The sequence below is a fragment of the Setaria viridis genome, chromosome 9 (assembly GCF_005286985.2).
Source record: "Setaria viridis chromosome 9, Setaria_viridis_v4.0, whole genome shotgun sequence".
NCBI classification, from domain to species: Eukaryota; Viridiplantae; Streptophyta; class Magnoliopsida; order Poales; family Poaceae; genus Setaria; species Setaria viridis.
In genome coordinates, this window is record NC_048271.2 from 17026471 (window position 1) to 17045544 (window position 19074).

Here is a 19074-nt window from a genome sequence, read left to right on the forward strand (position 1 = left end):
CAAGAGCACATTAAAATAAAAATAAGTTTGAAGTTTACATATAAGTTAGATGAACAATACAATCTCCGCTGTGCAAGTTGGCTCTATCCGGGTTTTCCAAATATTGAGCTATATTGCACCAGGCAGTTACATCCAAAAGCCTAATTTGCTAGAAAAATGCGAATTTGAAATAGGATCTAGAATTCAAAGTTGGGACCTCGAGCCTTGATTCTGTACTGAGGTGCATGCACGAACTAATTGCAAAAAAAGAAAAATCTAAGCTGATGAAAGTTCATTTATACTCACTTCAACAACCCTGAATTTAAGCTGATCAAAAATCATCTAAAGGAAGCCATGATTCTGTCTGAGGTGCATGCAGAGACTGTGTTTATCCTCACTCGAGAAAAAAAAAGTGGACACTTTTCCTTGTTATTATATCGGGCTTCCTTTAGCTGGCTTCCAATTTGGGCCGAAGCTCTCATCAAGAAACAAATTTTGGGCCAAAGTATTTTGGGTCGGGCCTTCGGATCCTTCGCAATCAGGAGGCACACGTCGGTGACTTGGTACCGTCGAGCCCACATGTGACAAGTCAGATGACAAATTCACCCTGCTAGCTGCTTTGCCCATCGCGGTTTCTCGCCATGGCCTTTCAGCGGAAGCAGAACGTGCCACCCCACTCCCCACGCGGTCAGTTCGCCCGATGTGGCACCGTCGCCAAAGTTCACGTTCGTCAGCCATCACATCCATTCCATATGTCACGTACGGGGGGTTGGAAACTACATTTCTGCTGGAACACTCCCTACAGGCTACAGGGTGATCTCCACGGCGCCCACGCTCGCTGGCTGCATCGCGACCTCCCGCTTCTTCTCCCCGCTGCTGGCTACGCCGCCGCCGCTGCCGACGTCGACGACGCGGGAGATCTCGGCGTTGTACACGTAGAGCCGGCACACGACGAAGAAGACGAGGAGGTTGGCGCAGTTTAGCACGGCGAAGAAGGCGTAGTACTTGTCCAGACGCGAGGCGTTGAGGTTGTTGAGGATCCACCCTGCCCGGCCGCCCCGCCGCGTGACGTGCGACACCGTCGAGAGCAGCGCGCTGCTGAGGAAGTTCCCCACGCCGAGGCTGGTCATGGCGTACGAGGTGCCCAGGCTCTTCATCCCCTCGGGCGCCTGGTCATAGAAGAACTCGATCTTGGCCACCTCCAGGAACGCGTCGGCCACGCCCATCAGCGCGAACTGCGGGAGCAGCACGAAGATGGTGAGCGGGATCGTCGTGTCCTTGCTGGTGAAGATGCCGTGCTCGTGCGCCACCGCCAGGCGGTGCCGCTCCGTCACGGACGCGATGCCCATGATGGCGATGTGGATGACGAGCCCGACGCCCATGCGCTGGAGCAGCGAGATGCCGCGCGGGTTCCCCGTCGCCCGCCGCGCCAAGGGCATGAACACACGGTCGTAGAGCACCACGGACACCAGCATGGAGATGGTCACGAACCCCTGGAGGCTCGCCGGCGGGATCTCGAAGTGCGGGCCGATGTGCCGCTCCAGCGTCGTGCCCTGCTTCACGAACAGGGTGTTGATCTGCGCCATCATCGCGCTGGGCACGAACGTGATGGCCAGCACGGGGAGCATCTTGAGCATCTGCTTCGTCTCCTCCACCTGCGTCACCGTGCTCAGCGACCACCGCGACGCCGCCGCCGGCGCGCCGGCCGTCTTCACCGCCGCCTTGCTCAGCACCGCCAGGTTGGGCGTGTGCGGGAGCCGGGCGGCGTTCTTCTTGGCGTAGTGCTCCTCATCGAGCTCGTGCAGGTCGCGCGGGTCCACGGGCGCGGCCACGGCCCACTTCCTGGCCGCCGCCACGATGACCCTGGCCATCTTGGCGAAGGGGCTATCGGAGGTGGGCTTGTGGCGGTAGAAGGGCGTGCCGGCGGTGAAGATGACAATGGAGACGGCGAGGCCCAGCGTGGGGAGCGCGTAGCCCACGGTCCAGCCGACGTTGTCCTGGATGTAGACGAGGACGGTGTTGGCGAAGAGCGTGCCGAAGAAGATGCTGAACATCCACCAGTTGAAGAAGGAGAGCTTGTGGCGGCGCTCCCGCGGGTGGTTGTCGTCGAACTGGTCGGCGCCGATGGTGGAGATGTTGGGCTTGGTGCCACCCGTGCCCACGGCGAGGATGTACAGGCCCAGGAAGAAGACGCCCAGCTGCGCGCTCGTCGCCTGGTGCGTGCAGTTTGGGTCCGCCGTGCCGTCGCCGCACTTGGGCGGCCGCAGCGCCGGCAGCGACACCGCCAGCGTCAGCAGGATCATGCCCTGCGCAATGGGCACACGGGTCAGCACACATGAAAAGCACTGTCGTCATGGGCTCCAATTCCGTTCGTCACAAGATTCACGGCCATGTGGAAATCGTCGTCGTGGGCTTTGTGCCGTAGTCGGTCCATTTACATATTTTCCCGGAAAAAAAAACTCAAACACCACACTTAACATCACGATCCCTTGGTTAGTCATTAGACTCCTCCAGAGTTACGACAAGCACACCTTTTTCTCATTATAATCACGAGAAGCACGCTGACAACAACAGCTACCACAACACAAGAAAGCACCATCCAAGAAAGAAGCCAAGAGAAAGCAACAGAGGAAACGGGAAAATCTGCAGGGTTGCAGGCAAAATAAACACGGCGGAGGCGGACGGGGCGGGACGGCCGGCGACTTACGATGAGGTAGATGACGGAGGCGCCCATGAAGGTGCGGTAGCGGCCGAGGTGCGCGTCGGCGACGTAGGCTCCGATGACCGGCGTCATCCAGATGGTTCCGACCCAGTTGGTGACGTTGTTCGCCGACGGCACCACGCCCTGGTGCAGCTTCGTCGTCAGGTACAGCACCAGGTTCGACGAGATGCCGTAGAACGCCATCCGCTCGAACACCTCGTACACTGCGCGCGTGAGCAATGCGAAAAGAAGGAGAAATTCAGGGTCCGTCTCAACAAATGCATTGGTCGGGTCTTTGATAAATTGTTAGCGAATTGTTAGCTTAGCATTTCCGATAGGTCTTTCGGATTCGAAAGCGATGGCCTGCAAATCATACCGCAAACTGCTCTTTCTTCCCGTAGCTTGGAACCCCGCTAGCCTCGCCGACCTCTTTTCCAGATCGGAACCAGATGACTTCCCTTCATGAGCTTAGCGTTTCTTACCAAACCATAGCCATCACACGAAACCGCAAGGGCATTCATACGGGAATCTCTGAACAAGTCCTTGTTTGAGAAGGATGAAATTCGACGGCAAAAATCTCTGAGCAAGTTGGTGGCCTCCCAGTTGGAGAGACGATGTCGTGTTGGTCTCAAATATCAACCTACAACCCTTTTTGCCCAGATATAAAAATCAAGCTATGACAGAGGGCACAGGATGCGTATGGCTGAAATGATTGGAGATGGACAAACAGAATAGAACGTGCCTTGGTTGTCATGGGGAGCACGACGCCAAGTCCAAGTCTGATGGAGAAGCTAGGCATGCCTCGTTCCAAACAGATCAATCAGCAGCGGCCAGCGGGTCCACTAACCCTCGCTTGGTACAAGGCTAACTCCAAACGCTTGCGGACAGGACAAGCATCTCCCCCAATTCCCCAGCAGTTACACTGCGCTTTTCCTCAGCAGGGTGCTCCAAAGAAAGAGGCATTATTTTGTGCTCACGTGTCGACAAAAATTATTGGGGACAGGCTGCTAAAATACACTTTGAGAATCTCTTGGCTCAGTCCTCGATCAGCGAGAACTGAGCAACGTTCTTATTCACTTACTCTTTCTTAAAGGGGAAAACGCTGAAAAAAAAATCCTTGTATTGAAACGGTAGGGCTTGCACCGTGGACTTGTGTTGAGCTCCTTCAATCTCCCGCGACCTACTGCCTCGTACATGCTCCGCCATGCATCTTGATCTACCTACTATAAATTCAGTGGGCCTGAACTATCTGAAATTTCCTAGTATACGATATACTGTACATCGTCCTCGCTGACTACGCTGAGCCATACTGCCGATGTACTCTGGCTCAGCACGGAGAAACTTTCATGCTCTGCTGAAAAATGGTGGATGGGCAAACTCCCATGCTCTCGTGTGTCCGCATGGCGTGTCCGCATGGAGAAATTTCATTATTTGGGTCCTAATTCGCAAGTCTTTTAGAATTTGACACCCTGACTAACATGTCAATGACTCAGAGTGACCTTCCAGTTACAACAAGACATGCAAATTGGGATCCAAGTATCGAAATCTCTCATCCGTGAAGCAAAGAGACGGCTGCGGCGGTGGCCGGAGAGCAATTGGTCCAGCAGGGAATGCGGCGAGAGCGAGCTAGATGCAAGCACTGCTCCGATGGCAGCTAGGGCCTAGGGGGGAGGAATCCGGGCTGCTCTGGCGAGAACGGTTTCCCCCGTAGCAGCATGGTTGGCTCAGCGCGCTGCTACAGCCTGCCTACCATCGATCCTGCGTCCGGACCATAACTTTGTGTGATGTGCATGTGACCACCAGAGCAAAACTCCAATCTTGCACAGTTGTGCTAGTAGGACTTAACATTAGCCTGTTTAGCCAAGCTTGTTTTTTAGAGGAAAAAACAGTCTGTTTACTCCACTATAACTTTTAGTTCCTTTATTTCGTTTTGCGAAGCTAAGTTTACCGGCGTAACCCGACGATACAAATTTCACACATCAAATTGACATGTGCGAACCCGAGTACAAACAAGCGTGTCAGAAAGTTTCGAACAACTGTAACTCTACAGGAGGTCAAAAAACCATGGCATGAAGATTGAGGATGGCTGCTGGACCGTACCTACGACGAAGCCGCAGGCTTTCCACCCTCCGCGCTTGGCCCGGAGCACCGGGTTGCCGTGGAGGTCCACCGTGCCGTCCTGCGTGTACTCGTCGCCGGAGGCCGGCGCCGCCTCCAGCCTCTCCGCCATGGCTGGAGCTGGCCGAGAGCTCCCCGAGCGAGAGGGATGGGTATGACAGGCACTACGGTTCTAGCTCCGCGGGCCGCTACCTGTGTGTGTGAGCTCTGGCAGCCGCTCATCCATTTATAGGCCCGGTGCTCCAGCGGTCAACAAATGGTGAGGCCTGAGTGGACTAGACTTGCTGCGAGGCGAGTCGTTTGGACCCGTCTCTGGGCGCCACACAGAACCAGACACAAAAAGGTTTGGAAGCCAGCAAATAGTTTGGGTAAATAATAAACTTGTGGTGCACGGATCTCGTAATAGAATCGTCGAAATCTAAGTAAAAAAAAAAGAGTTAGGGAGTCAATACTCCAAGTGTATGAAATTCAACCATTTTTCACGCGATGGAAATTTTTTGAAGAAACAATGACAGGCAAGATGCCTGAATGATTTTATTGAAACGCAGAGCTGATGGGCAATGTTAGAAATTAACACATCAGGAAACATCGAGAAATAGTGTCGGTAACACACTGACATTAACATGGGAGTTGCAACATTATGTTCCCCCATTCGTCTACAACATCCCTAGTTACCGAACTGCAGCAGCCGTTTACACAGCCACTAAAGGTGTGATTGGTTTAAGGAGCGGACTAGGACGGTGAGAAGATTCAGATTCAGGGTGGTCAGTATAGAAGCATACAGGCAGGTTTGATTGGTTTTCAAATGACCTAAACTAGGATGGAGAGAGTTGTTAATTGGTTGACTGTGCGATGGGCTGCTTTGTGTGGCTGCAAGTGGAGCCCATGATCTTGCCCATATCAGTTCAACCTAACTCGCGAGGGAAGACCAAATCTTGCCTAGCATGCGGTGCAGGATGGAGGAGGGAATCTTAACGTCACTTTTATTTTTCTAAGTATGAGCCTAATAATATAAATGTAATCACTATCATGTAACTCTATAAACTTCTTTTCGTCTTATATCATGCAGTGCTCAAAAAGAATATGAACGAGACGATACAACAGAAGCATGCGGGTGTAGCAACCAATCAAGGTCAACATACACGGCACAGAGCAGGATGGTGTGTCAGATCACGGTATTCAAGCTATCAATCACCCCCTAAAAGTGACGGAAATCTTATCGATTCATGGAGGGGGGAAAAAAATAAACTCTAGCTTAGGGCCGTGCTCCGTGCGTGCTTGAAAAGAGGTCGCCCGAGAGAACTACTCCATGCGAGCAAAGGTTGTCAGGACACTGTCATCCTTTGCTCCAGTGGCGGTACCGATCGAGCAAAGAAGCCACACTAGCTAGGACCAGGCCACGTCTCGTTCGTCTTGCGTGGCAGCGGGTGTGCGACCTGATCTCCCGGCCGGTCGGCCTCACGGTCACGGGGGTCCTCCGTCCTCCCCCTCGGCGTCACGGGCCGGCAGAGTTCGTTGCGCGACGGCGCCCGAGCGAGCGCGTCGGCGCATGCGCGCCGCCCGAGCCTCCCGGGCCACGCGCGCTGCGCTGCGCTGCGCAGGCGGCAGGCGCAGGCGCGCGCTCGTGTGCACGTCGACCTCGACCGGGGCGCGCGGCGGGTTGAGGCGGCGCGCGCTCGTTGGCCTGCCCTGCAAAGTAAAAGGCGCGTGCTCCCGTGGGAAGCCAACGGCGACGGCGAGGGGGCGTGTCGTGTGGATGGCTCGATGCTGTCGCGAAAGGGGCATGGCAGCGCTGTCGCATAGTCTTCTCAAGGGAAAAACGGGGCCGAGCGAGGTTCGGCAAGGGAACTCGACAAATCAACGCCGTCTCGGCGCGTCGACTGAGAATCCTTTTTGGCGATTTTTTTCGTGTCGCTTTATCCGGTAGCAGTAGGAGGAGCTAGCAGCAGGACCTTCTACTTCAAAAGTCCAAATCTACCGTACAAAGTCCACCGATATAGGCTCATGAGTTAGCTGTATTTCCAAGCAAGCCCTCCGATTGGTGGCTGAGCTAGCCGAAGACTTGTCAATGCCCGAGCTTGACCAAGAGATCAGAGCCTCAGAGGACGTCCAAGCCCCTTCGAGAAACAATTTCCTAGTGCTTTGCGGCGACCGTCCTCGCTCGTCCGGCAAAAGGATCGCCATTTAGGTCACTAAAAGTGGTGGAACTTCGCAACCAACGAGAATCTCATTAAGGAATAAGGACCGCTGGGCTACAGTTTTTTTCCTTGAAACAATAAGTACAAATGGAACACCTCATATACACGGATAAACAGTGATGTAGCTCGCTCCAAAACTCAGTAGCAACTCCAGTAATAGTCCTCAAATCAAAACCCCTAAAGGTCAAATGGGATTTTCTCTATTTTTTAAGGACCATAAAAATATCTCCAGTCCAGCAATAGCATCAATAGATAGAGGGCTACTAGAGACCCTCCAGGAATGGAGGGTGGAGGGGGGAATATGGAGGCCTCCTCAAAATAGGGAGCCAAGTAGAAGGCCTGCTGGAGTGCGTTTTTTTACTTGACCCTTTAAACTTGGAGTAGGAGGCTATTTAGAGAATTGCTGGAATTACGAACAAAGCTATAACCCCTATTTTTATCAAACCAAAAGATATGGACTAACGTATGTTGCATAAGGTTAGGAGGACCATGACCCCTATTGATCTTTGAGAAGCTCCGCCAGTGCTTATAAATACACATATGTAATCTTATACAAGCACATCCAAGAGAATGAGCTGGTAGATCTTAAGATTGATGAAATCATCGAAGGAAGTTTCACGGCCGATGAGCACGTCAGTTACCACTAAAAAAATCTTCTAAATCAAATCCAAAAAGATACGAGTGTCCGTTCCAATTCGAGAACTTAAACTCCGTCGGGTATCTCCACAATAAACAACTCAGTTGGCGGCGTTTAAGCACCTTGATCTGGGCATGTTCATGTCAACGTCACAACTCACGACCCCTAGCTTTGTAAAACCGGATTTGCTGCACACCTACACTTGCGAACCGTCGTATCGACGAATCTATGGCCACGACTTTGCTTTGCCAAAGCTTCAGCGGTACCTGTCTGTGACAGGTGGACTAGCAGGATGCGAAAAAAAGTCCGTCCTGCACATGTGGTGTGCCATCAAAATCGGCTCCGTTCCGGTCCCTTTGGCCTTCGGTGATCTGGACTTGGCAGCAAGCACTTTTTACACGAGCAGCAAAGTAGTACTGTCAAAGCAGGCAGCAGCACTGACTGTCCTTCTCGTTCAAACGTTGCCTTCTAGATCGAATCGGCTCGCCCGCGCCCGATCGACGACCCCAACTCCCCGAGGTCGCCTCACGAACGCAACGTGCCAGCTCGCGCCAGGACCACGCTCGAATCCACGAACGTCTCGCTCGCCCGCTCGCGTGACATGCACCGGCTGGATGATCCCATTCCTCGCCGGATCAGATTCACGCCCGGTTGCGCGCAGCGGGTCCCCACGCACGCCGGCACGCCGCACGCGCAAGCCAGCCTCGCCGACGACGACGCCGCAGCCGCACGAGCCGATGAACTGATGGTCGGATATCTTTCAGCTTCAATCAGCCAGTCAATCAACTACTCGTATTCAACTGTGCCTTACGCCTGCCCATGCTTTGCAGGTTGCAGGTTGCAAGTTGCAATACATTGAGTAACGCGGATGTGCTCGCCGGGACGACGACAACTTGTCGACGCACGAGCTTGACCGGGAGATTCCCCGCGCCCTCGGCCGGGGGAGATGCAGACGACGAAGAATCTGACCCCAACCCGCAATTAAAGAAACCATAGGATATTCAAGCTCCTGCTGCCAAGACTTCCCCGGTGCTTCGTGCCGCTGTCACGGGCGGGCGACGGCATGTTGGACATATGCTAGCAGTTGGATATGATATGAGGATATCCGTGCATGCGTCCAAAGCTTCCAGGACAAGGGAGAGGCAATACTGATAGTTTCCGACATTTAAATACAGTGGTTGAATTGACATGGGAGCTAGCTAGGATGCATGCCAATTGCCAAAGTACGTAGTGGGAATGACGACTCCAGTATAACCTCTGCTAGTATTCTGTTTGATCTCGGCACATCAAAGCACCTGTCTGCTGCCGGCGCAGTCCAGAGCTGCCGCTAAAAAGCACTCGTGGCTTTTCAACGTAAAACCATGCAAGTTGGAGTAGCAGTTGCGACTTGTACCTTGCGTTGTCGCGGCTGGTTTGATGCATTGACCTGCTCCCCCAGCTCGCCAATAATCCTCGTCTTCGCAGTATACATCTCCTGCGTCTCGAGTCTAGGAGTAGTAGCCATTAGAGACCTAGTGTGGAAATGTAAGCAACGTGGTCCCATTAGACCATAGTTTGTAATTTTGGTGATTGAATGACAACATAATCATTGGGACTAACATGTGTATCAAGAATGAGCACTTTGTAGGATTTCATAGGTTCCAAAGATGCAACATAAATAAAGCCATTGAAGACGGGATAGCGAGAGGAATGAACTAGACTTATCCTATGAATAATTATTTTTGGGTGGATCAAATGGCTTGGATTTCTGTAGAATCATGTATAATACTTCACAAGCTTTCCATAGAGTCCAAAATCATCAAAATTGAATTCCGGTGTAGAAAGTTATGTCCAAAATAGATTACACGAATGTCCAAGTACCCACCGGAATATCCAACGGTATAATTTTTAGGTTTGAACAAGTACTCAGGAAGGGGACCACCGGAATATTCCATGGGGTGCCGGAATATGTGATGATAGCGTCGGACTAAGCATATTTTCTTTCAAATCGTCCAGAGAGGTTTTGAAAGACGACATACCAGTACCGGAAGGTCCGATGGACCATCGGATGAATGCATCGAAGCATTTTGGTGTGAGGGAAGCCAACGGCTAGTTGGAAAAAGGTGTGCACTGGAACGTCCGACGCTGCTAGAATTATGACCATCGGATATTCCGGTGCAGTGCCAGACATTCCGGCAATACCAGAAATATGACCACCGGATATTCCGATACAGTGCCGGATATTCTAGCGCCTACAGATTTTACTAGCCGTTGGAGTAATGGCTCTCTGAGGTCCATAGGCTATTTATACCCCCTCTACTCATCCATTTGGAGTTGCTGGAGTATCCACACATCCATTGGAGATCAAGACTTATTAAGAACACATCCATGTCACCAAAGTGCTAAAGTCATCATCAAAAGGCAATTAGCACAAGCTTAGAGATTAGTGCTAGGATAGGCCCAGAGAGAGTGAGTAAAGGTCTTGCTACCTTGTGATTGGTTCAAGGAGTGAACCACCATTGTAATCTTGGTGTGCTGGCGTCTTGGAGCTTTGGTGGCTTGCCGGCAAGTCTTCGACCCTCCGTCTTGATGCGGAGCGACGACGATGACCATGTATAGGGGACGAGGAAACCCCTTCCTTTGTGGAGAAACTACGTAGTGGAGACGGCGTCAAGATGACCGGAAGAGAGGGAGTGGTGAGCCTTGCCTTAGTGGCAAGCTTCTCATCCGGCTTGGCGAGAGCCTTTGTGGGGAGTCCAATACCTTGACCGAGAGAGACTTGGTGATAGGGAGCATATCCTTGGTGAAGCTCCAACATGGACTAGGGGTGGCATTTGCCTACCAATACCACGGGATAAAATCGTCGTGCCGAGTTTGCATCCTTCCTAACCCAATCCTTTACGTTTCCACATTTCATACATGCAACTTGAGTGCCTTTACTTTCTAGAGTAGTATCTTATTAGGATTGGCTCTAGGTTGCAAAACTCTTTGTGGGTGGGAAGTTTCACTAGATCATCTTTAGTTGCACATCTAGATAGCATGATCTAGTCTATATTTTGATGCAAGTAGTAGAAGCTATAGGCTAAGGATTTTAAATTTGCCTAATTCACCCTTATCCCTTTTAAGCGACGAGTACCAATTCCTTACGAGGAAACAAATTGGTACGAAATTAGCGGACTTTGGAGGCTGGAGTACTACTAATCTACGGCGGCTAGTACCTCACAGAGTGCACCGGTTCAGAATGAAATGAACACTTCAATTTGATGGTTGATTATTATCAAATAAAGGTGGATCACGCTCACGTATGCCACGCGTGCGTATGCTCCTTGGCCCGTTTCGTTTTGTCTTGGCTAGCAGTTAGTCTCTGGCGCAGCCCAAACTTCCTCTAAAATATTTGCGCGCTTTTTCAACTGTTGCGGCTGATTTAATGTACTAATTCATCAACCCGTGCTTCTGCATGGCTAATGTTTTTAAAAATTATCATAATTTAAAATTATTTAGAAATTAGAATCCTAACTAATAATCAAAATTATTTACCTACTACTATCTCATTTTCAATACTTCAACATATAGATGTGTACTTATCTTTGTCCAGTTATGATTAATTTTAATTAATAATTACTCTATGCACTTTTTCATACATATTCACACCTTTTTTCATTTTGTATCGCACCTTCATACATTGTGCTTAGCATAAAAATCAATATTTTTCATCACTTCCTCATGTATATGTATAAATGGTCTACGTGGTGACACTCATCATGTGCATGTACCTTAACTTAGTATTTCTATATTAATAATAATATAAATAGGTAATTTAGAATCATATATTAGTTTACTTTTGGACATTTATTTATGGCACATGAAGATAATTAGATTAAGATTTAAGCGTTTACTTTATGTTATTTTCAATAACGTCATATGTGAGTAACTTAGATACAAATTTAGAATGACATTTTAAGTTATGCTTTATGATCATACGCATGAGTAAATTGGATAAAGATTATGGGGTTACTTTAGATTATTTTTTATAATTGTAGAGTTCAGTTTTTAATATAGGTTTAGGGTTTATTTTAGAATATTTTTATAATGATAGTGGTGCGTAACTTTTTAGAAAATATAATAGACCAGTGACTATGATTATTAGAGTTTGCAAGATTGATGTTTGATGTTTCTGATTTTTGTGAGAATTTTTAGGATTTGTTTTTTTTCTAGTGTGTCTCGTGGGAACTAATACAGAGTCTCCAATGGAAAAAATGAGGCTACATAGCTATAAAACTATTACCTTGTGCTACCTCTCATTTGTTAAAATATTAAAACACAATACTTATATAGATATATACTTATTATCTTCATCCAATTGATACTTATATAGATATATACTTATTATCTTCATCCAATTGATCGATTTTAGTTAGTAATTACTCTATAATATTTTCATCCACATTTATAATATTTAAGTTTTCACTTTGCATCGCAGGTATACACTTGAATTTGTTTAATAGACCCTAAGTTTGAGCTATAATTTTAATATAGAAATTTATATTCTCATCACTTTATCTATATCTTTATAAATGGCGACACACATCATGCGCCAATAGTGTAAGAAGTAGATGATTTAGAATCATATATTGGTGTATATTTTGAATTAAGGTGATTTAGATTAAAATTTAGGGTTACCTCATGTTATTTTAATAATGGCATATGTGGGTAATAATAGATGCAAATTTAAGAGGTTAATTTAAGTTATTTTTTAAGTATTAGTTGTAGGCAATTTAGTTGCAAATTTAGGGGGTTGTTTTAAATTATTTTTATAATGGCATGAGTGGGTAATTTTGATGAAGATTAAGGGGTTACTTTAGTTTATTTTATATAATGGCAGATGCGTGTAATTTAGATATAAATTTAGGGGATTATTTTAGGCTATTTTTATAATGGCATGGTGGGTATTTTTTTAGAAAACATAATAGATCTAATGGCTATAATGATTTGAGTCTATCGATTGAGGCCAAATGTTTTGCTTTTTTTTTAATTTCTAGAATTTATAGAGTGTCCATCTAGAATCTTGGGTGGCTTCATCTGGAAGCTTCAAAAGAAGCCCTCCAATTAGTAATAGTAAGATTAATCGTTGTCTCCAAATAAACCTTGTCCACATCACGTCGATCTCGAGCCATAGCTAGGAAGCGCCAAGCGAGAAATGTTATCGATCCATATCTTAAGCTCACATGCCATTATTGGCCAAACGAGGTGTGTACGATCGACGGCGTCATCATCGTATCTGGGGCAAATATATATTGTCGTCATTGCCAAAACCAAAAACAGTAGTACAACGTTATGTCATATTCCGATTGATTGCGTTCAACCAACAGTTTAAAACCTTGATCACCACTGCCTCGATCAGCACATCTATTTTTCATGTTCCGATTGATCCATGCATCAAGTAAATTTGCTACATTAGTTTGTGCATACATTTCTTGTGCTAAGTAGTGGTCAAAGTTTAGTAGGTGTACAACGTTACGTCAGCAGTACTGGTAGTACTAGTACCAGTACACGAGAAGTGAGAACGGGGAAGTAGAAATAGGGATAATAAGCTCACTATAAATTAGTCAAAGATATATTGCTTCACACAGATTGAATTAACTTGATGAGTGACAGTGACCCTTTTGGATGAACCCATGGACTCCCCAGCCACGATAGCTACACATAATCGTATCTGTTATGTGTATCTTTATTACAAGGTTTTGTGCCAGAGTGATATAGATCAATAACTAGGAGTAGAATCAAGCTAGCAATGCAATCATATTAAGTATGTAGTTGGGCTTATCACTATATATACATATATATTCAGGAGCAATCAGTACCCTTTTTCAATTATTGGTCTGATTGGGGTTTCCTAGCTGGATACATGCATGGATTTGGATGATCCCGAGGGCATCCATTGTTTGTGTGCTCAGTTGTTGCTTGCATACACCCGCTCTGAATAATCCTTCTCCAAGATGAAACGAACATGTGCCTCCAAACCTAGGAGTATTTTCAATCCCTGACTCTTCCAAGATGCATGCGTACGTCTTACTACTAGCTTGCGTGTATGAGGTTGAATTTTAGTTACCATTCACTTTTACTAGCAGATCGCGGAGCAACAAGTCACTGGCGACTGCGGCAGTATAGTACCATTAGGGAAAGGATTGGACGACAAGGACACCTTGTCCCTACCGATGACCAACACTTACGACTTCGCCTCCCGGGGTAACTTTGCCTCCAGCTATTCTGCTGATCCTTCCCGTTTCTAGATGGATGCATGATCTATCGATATGACGTGTCATCCTACCACGGGCTTTAGCCCGACCGGAAAGTCCACCGTGTGGAAGCAATGCAGAGCGTTGATGATTCCATTCTTCATGGCTCCCAAAGCCTTGGGCTATCTACTACCGGCAACTTGTTGGGAAGCCGACAGGCGCTACTAGGTTAGGTTACATATTTACCCAGAGCGTACGTACCTCAGTACCTGTAGGCCGTAGTCCCGTAGACCATCATGCTCATGCATGCTTCTGCACGCGCTGGATCAGATATGCAATGCATGCGCGCACGGGCCATGCGCCCCGCCCATGCATGCGCAGCAAGCAGCATGCCCGTGCACGTCAACGGATCAGGCAGGCGAGACACTAGTTTGACTTGACTAGTCGACTTTGACTACGTAGTGGGAGTAATGAATAGTGCCCCCTAGGTATTGGCTGCCACTCTCGGAGGTTCACCCTTTTGTACGGTACTGCCAAGTGAACTTAGGTCCTCTTGGTGGCTTCTCCACCAGCTTCGTTAGGAGCTGTGAAAAACGGCTTCACGGCCCGAGCCATCAGAAGCCCTGGAAAACCTGCTGTTGAGACATGCATTCCAATGGAGCTTGAGTCTAAAATACCGGCTCCCCACGGCTCCTTTCCATCCCCACACGCAATGGTACACAACTGCCCTGCAACCCTGTACCTTCTCCATTGGACGGTGTAGACGTTGCGCAGCGGGGTCACCATGGACGCCATCTCGCCAGAGGAGGTGCGCCACACGCATCGCTGAGGAGCGGATCCCCGTCGACATCCGCGCGCAGGAGCATGCCTTTAGACTCGCCGGCGGCTGGAAATGGGTGCGGGCTGCGAGCGCCTCAGGGGAGCGGTGAGGCTAGAGCGGGGTGCTGCAGCGAGCGGCAAGGAGCATGCCGCCGAGGTGCCGCTGAAGGCGTCACGAGATCTAAGTGGATAAGGAGAAAGAACAAGTAGGAATGAGCAGCGTTGACCATACATGGAGGATAAGATCGAGTAAAAGAATATGTTGAAAAGAAAAAAAAGAAAAGGGTGCAATAACAATTAAAAAATATCTATAATTCTATTCATTAATATTCCTTTTCATGCTATATAAAATCACATTATATATTGAATTATAATGGGGGAGAGAGAAATGAAGGGAAAAATTGGGAAGGAAAGAGAAAAGGAAGAAGGAAAATAAATAGAAGAAAAGAAAAGAAAAGGAAGGGTATTATTGGTATTTTGTCTTATCTATCATTTTAAACTACATGAAAGAGCTGTTTTGCCAAACCAACCAGATAAGTTAGAGAGAAAAAATCGCTCCACCAGATTAGCCGCCGGAGAGCCGTTTTAGCTACATCAACAACCCAACCAAGCTAGGCGCCGCAAGTCAAACGCGAGAGTGACGCTGACGTGCGTCTGCGTCCCCCGTCGCTGGTCCTCAGAATAGAACCCACGTTTCGCGCGCATGGGAATAATGGACCGAATTGGAGGGGAGAAACCAATATTCACGGCCGGGCCCACACCACCACCGGTCGGTCCACGATGCCACACCGCAAGTCCGCAACATGCAACGCGCGCATCGAGCAACTTGTTTGAAAAAAAGAAAACAAGCAGCAGGTGCGTGCCTAGCCCTCGATGTCACGATTAGTAGGCGCTCTCATTATCCCAACAGCTGCTGGGGTGAGTATATATGCTCCTGTTTAAGAGAAAAATAGAATAGCACAAGAGGGCCTAGCAAGACGATGCAATGACAAATTCGCACGCGAAAGCTACTGCGTTGTATATACGCAACGCCATCAGAGTTCAGACTTCACAGTCCAGCACTCCAGCCCGGGTCGCATGCTTTGCTCGTCGCGGATGGCGGTTGCCTTGTGTGGCCATTGGGCAGACCATTGGCAGCGCGCATGCGAGAAGCCCCGTCGTCCGTCGTCTTCGTTCCGAGATTCTCTTATCCAAGGAGATGCTCATCGTGATTTTCTCGATGAACAATGATGACTAGTTGAGTGCGCACACGGCCTTGCACTGTCGCAGACTCGCCCTCGCGCAAAACCAGTTGCATGGCCCATGATTAATAACCAATTAACAACTGAATTAGCTACCAGACAAAGCAATACATATATAGGTTATCCTCCTAATAACAGCCTAATTAAAGTACTCAAGACGATTGTTAACTCGGCTACTACTACGTTGCTCAATCAACACATGATCTTACTCACGAAGTGTCAATTTTCGTCGTCAACGCGATGGTCACAACTCACAAGTCACAACCACGTCCATCGTCTAAATTTGCAGTCCCACGAGCCGAAAAGCATCGAACCCCTGCTTTGTCACGGCGCCGCCGGCTCCGACTGCACTCTCGCCGTGACGCCGATCGCCTCCGTGGACTCCGCCCTGTACTCGTACCTGCAGCTCAGCACAACGAACGCGGCGAGGTTCGCGGCGGCGAGTACGGCGAGGAACGCGTAGTAGCAGTCGAGGCGCGACGCGTTGAGGTCGTTGGCCACCCAGGGCGCGCCGCCCCTCCTCCCGGCGGCCGTGGTCCGCTCCACGAGCGAGAGCACGGCGCTGCTCAGCATGCTGCCCACGCCGTAGGCCGTCAGGGACATGGCCGTGCCGAGGCTCTTCATGCTCTCGGGGGCCTGGTCGTAGAAGAACTCGATCTGGCCCACCACCAGGAACGCGTCCGCGGCGCCCATCAGCACGAACTGCGGCAGCAGCACGAAGATGGTCAGCGGCAGCGGCGCCCCACGCGCCGCCGAGTGGCTCCTCGCGAAGCCCAGCCTCCGGTTCTCGACCGCCGCCGTGATCGCCATCGTCGCGACCTGGAGGAGAAGCCCGGCGCCGATGCGCTGCAGCAGCGTGATCCCGCGCGGGTTCTTGGTGCGCCTCCGGAGGAAGGGAACGAGGGCGCGGTCGTAGACCGCCACGCAGACGAGCATGGTCAGCGTGACGCACGCGCCGAGGCTGGCGGGGGGCACCTGGAACGGCGACGCGCCGCGCCCGAGGCGGCGGTCCAGGGTCACGCCCTGCCGGACGAAGAGCGTGCCCACCTGCGCCATCAGCGCGCACGGCACGAACATGGTGGCGAGCAGCGGCACCAGCTTGCCGATCTGCTTCGTCTCCTCCACCTCCGTCACCGTGCACAGCGCCCACCCGGGGGCGTCCTCGGTCTTGACCGCCGCCCTGTTCAGGAACCTCATGGAGCTCGTCGCGTCCACGCGGAACCTCTTCTTGCCCGTGTAATACTCGGGGTCCGCCTCGTGCAGCTCGCTGAGGTCATTGGGTACCGTGACACGGCATTTCCACACGGCCGCGGCGACCACCTTGCCCATCCTCGTGATCGGGCTGCCCTGCGGCAGCTTGTGGCGGTACAGCGGCGTGCCGGCGAGGAAGACGGCGACGGAGGCCGCGAGCGCGAGCGTGGGCACGCCGTACCCCCACGACCAGCTGACGCTGTCCTGGAGGTAGACGAGCACTGTGGTGGAGAACAGGATGCCCGTGAAGACGGTGAACATCCACCAGTTGAAGAAGGAGAGCTTCCGCAGCCGCTCCGGTGGGTGGAAGTCGTCGAACTGGTCGGCGCCGATGGTGGAGATGTTGGGCTTCGTGCCGCCGTGGCCCAGCGCGATGGTGTACAGCCCGCCGAAGTAGACGCCCAGCTGCAGCGCGGAGGCGCGCGGGCAGGTGGCGCCGGCGCCGGCGCCGTCGCAGGGCGGCGGCTTCAGTGCCGGCACGGAGACCGCCAGCGTCAGCAGCAGCATCCCCTGCATTTGTTCCGGTAATTCAGAGCCGTCAGAAACTGAATCCATGTTGCGTTTTCGCGGCCCGGCCTCGATGCTGTATTGGACGATCTACGATCTACACGATTCCGTGAAGCTAAGTCTTAGTTGGGCTTCCAACCAAGACTTACATGAGCTAAAGTTGTGTGGTTCCAACAGTTTAGGCCCAACTGCGGCCCCGGAGTCCGAAGATACAACACCACCTCTCTGAAATATGTGTGCTTCTCTAAAGTTAACTGAAGAAACTTTCATATTAAATGTCGAATAGATAAGCCTCTCATGAATCATACCTCCTACTAATCTTCACTTCAAAAAAAGTTTATCAGACTCCAAACAATTTCCATTCTACGTTAACTGGAACAACTTATTCAATGTCGAATTGAGCTCATTTAACGAGGCATTCCGAGATCTCATTTAACAGCACGCTTGTGCACTCTACTACCGTACAGTACTCGAAATTAGGATGTTACTGGTATTAATGTGCATGGAACGTATTGTCCGTACCATTAGGTAGACGGCGGATCCGGCGACGAAGGTCCAGTAGCGTCCGAGGTAGGCGTCGGCGAGGAAGGCCCCGAGCAGCGGCGTGAGGAAGACGGTGCCCGACCAGTTGGTGACGTTGTTGGCGGCCTCGACGGTGCCCTGGTGCAGCCGCTCCGTCAGGTACATCACCAGGTTCGACGCCACCCCGTAGTAGGCCATCCGCTCGAACAGCTCGTACACTGCGTGCACGCGCAGATCCATGGGCAGGCAGTCCCAAGCAAAGCAAAGCAAATCCCGGCCGGAAACGAGACAGCACTTAGTCTGGTGACGATGAAGAGCAATGTGGAGCGCGTACCGACGATGAAGGTGCAGGCGCGCCAGCCGCCGCGCTTGGAGCGGGGGACGGGGTTGCCGCGGAGGTCGACGGAGCCGTCCTTGGTGTACTCCCCGCCTTCCCCTCCCTCTCCCTCGCCGCCGTTCTCCGCCATGGCTGCAGCCTGCAGCAGCAGCTGCCTCTCAAGGTCTGACGTGAGAGTGAGACTAGGAGCGAGCTGCCTGGCAGCCTGGGCCGTCCTGCTACGCTCTGGATGTAGCAGCTCGCGGCTAGTGCTTCTGATGCGCGCATTAAATTCCGTAGCGACGCGTGCCCTCCTACCGCTCTGCTCCCCCTGCATGTCTGCATTGAAGCCATTCACTGCGCTCTGCAAATCTGCACTAGCATTTACCACGGTGCACTAGCGTTGAGTCTTCCACCGCAGGAATCCAACGTGTACGATTAGTAGCAGGTGCTAGTACAACGTAGGGTGGCCGAGTAAGCGTCGCGCTGGGCACTGTAGGAGAAACCCGGACGGGGAGCTTGTCATTCTCCTTCGCAATGCCTTGCTCATCTGGGCCGAATGGACCGTCC

At 50.5% G+C, this 19074-nt stretch overlaps 2 protein-coding genes across 5 annotated transcripts; both read right to left on the minus strand.

Moving 5' to 3' along the window:
- Window positions 1-705: 705 nt before the first annotated feature.
- Window positions 706-5007, minus strand: LOC117839010 (protein NRT1/ PTR FAMILY 5.2). Of its 4 annotated transcripts, none has more exons than XM_072290684.1 (4): window positions 3423-4774; window positions 3057-3320; window positions 2687-2904; window positions 706-2285 (listed from the first exon to the last, which is right to left on the minus strand). In XM_072290684.1, the coding sequence occupies exons 3-4, from the start codon at window positions 2882-2884 to the stop codon at window positions 786-788; spliced, it is 1698 nt and encodes a 565-aa protein (XP_072146785.1). In that variant the 5' UTR covers window positions 2885-2904; window positions 3057-3320; window positions 3423-4774; the 3' UTR covers window positions 706-785. The 4 variants fall into 4 exon arrangements, with proteins under 4 accessions (XP_072146785.1, XP_072146784.1, XP_034575129.1 ...); XM_072290683.1 differs by having other exon boundaries at window positions 3057-3328; XM_034719238.2 differs by lacking the exons at window positions 3057-3320; window positions 3423-4774 and adding an exon at window positions 4781-5007.
- Window positions 5008-15973: 10966 nt separating this feature from the next.
- LOC117836141 (protein NRT1/ PTR FAMILY 5.3) lies at window positions 15974-18823 on the minus strand. The gene is made up of 3 exons (XM_034715517.2): window positions 18523-18823; window positions 18189-18406; window positions 15974-17669 (listed from the first exon to the last, which is right to left on the minus strand). Exons 1-3 carry the CDS (start codon window positions 18653-18655, stop codon window positions 16233-16235), a joined length of 1788 nt encoding a protein of 595 aa, XP_034571408.1. The 5' UTR covers window positions 18656-18823; the 3' UTR covers window positions 15974-16232.
- Between the last annotated feature and the right edge of the window lie 251 nt (window positions 18824-19074).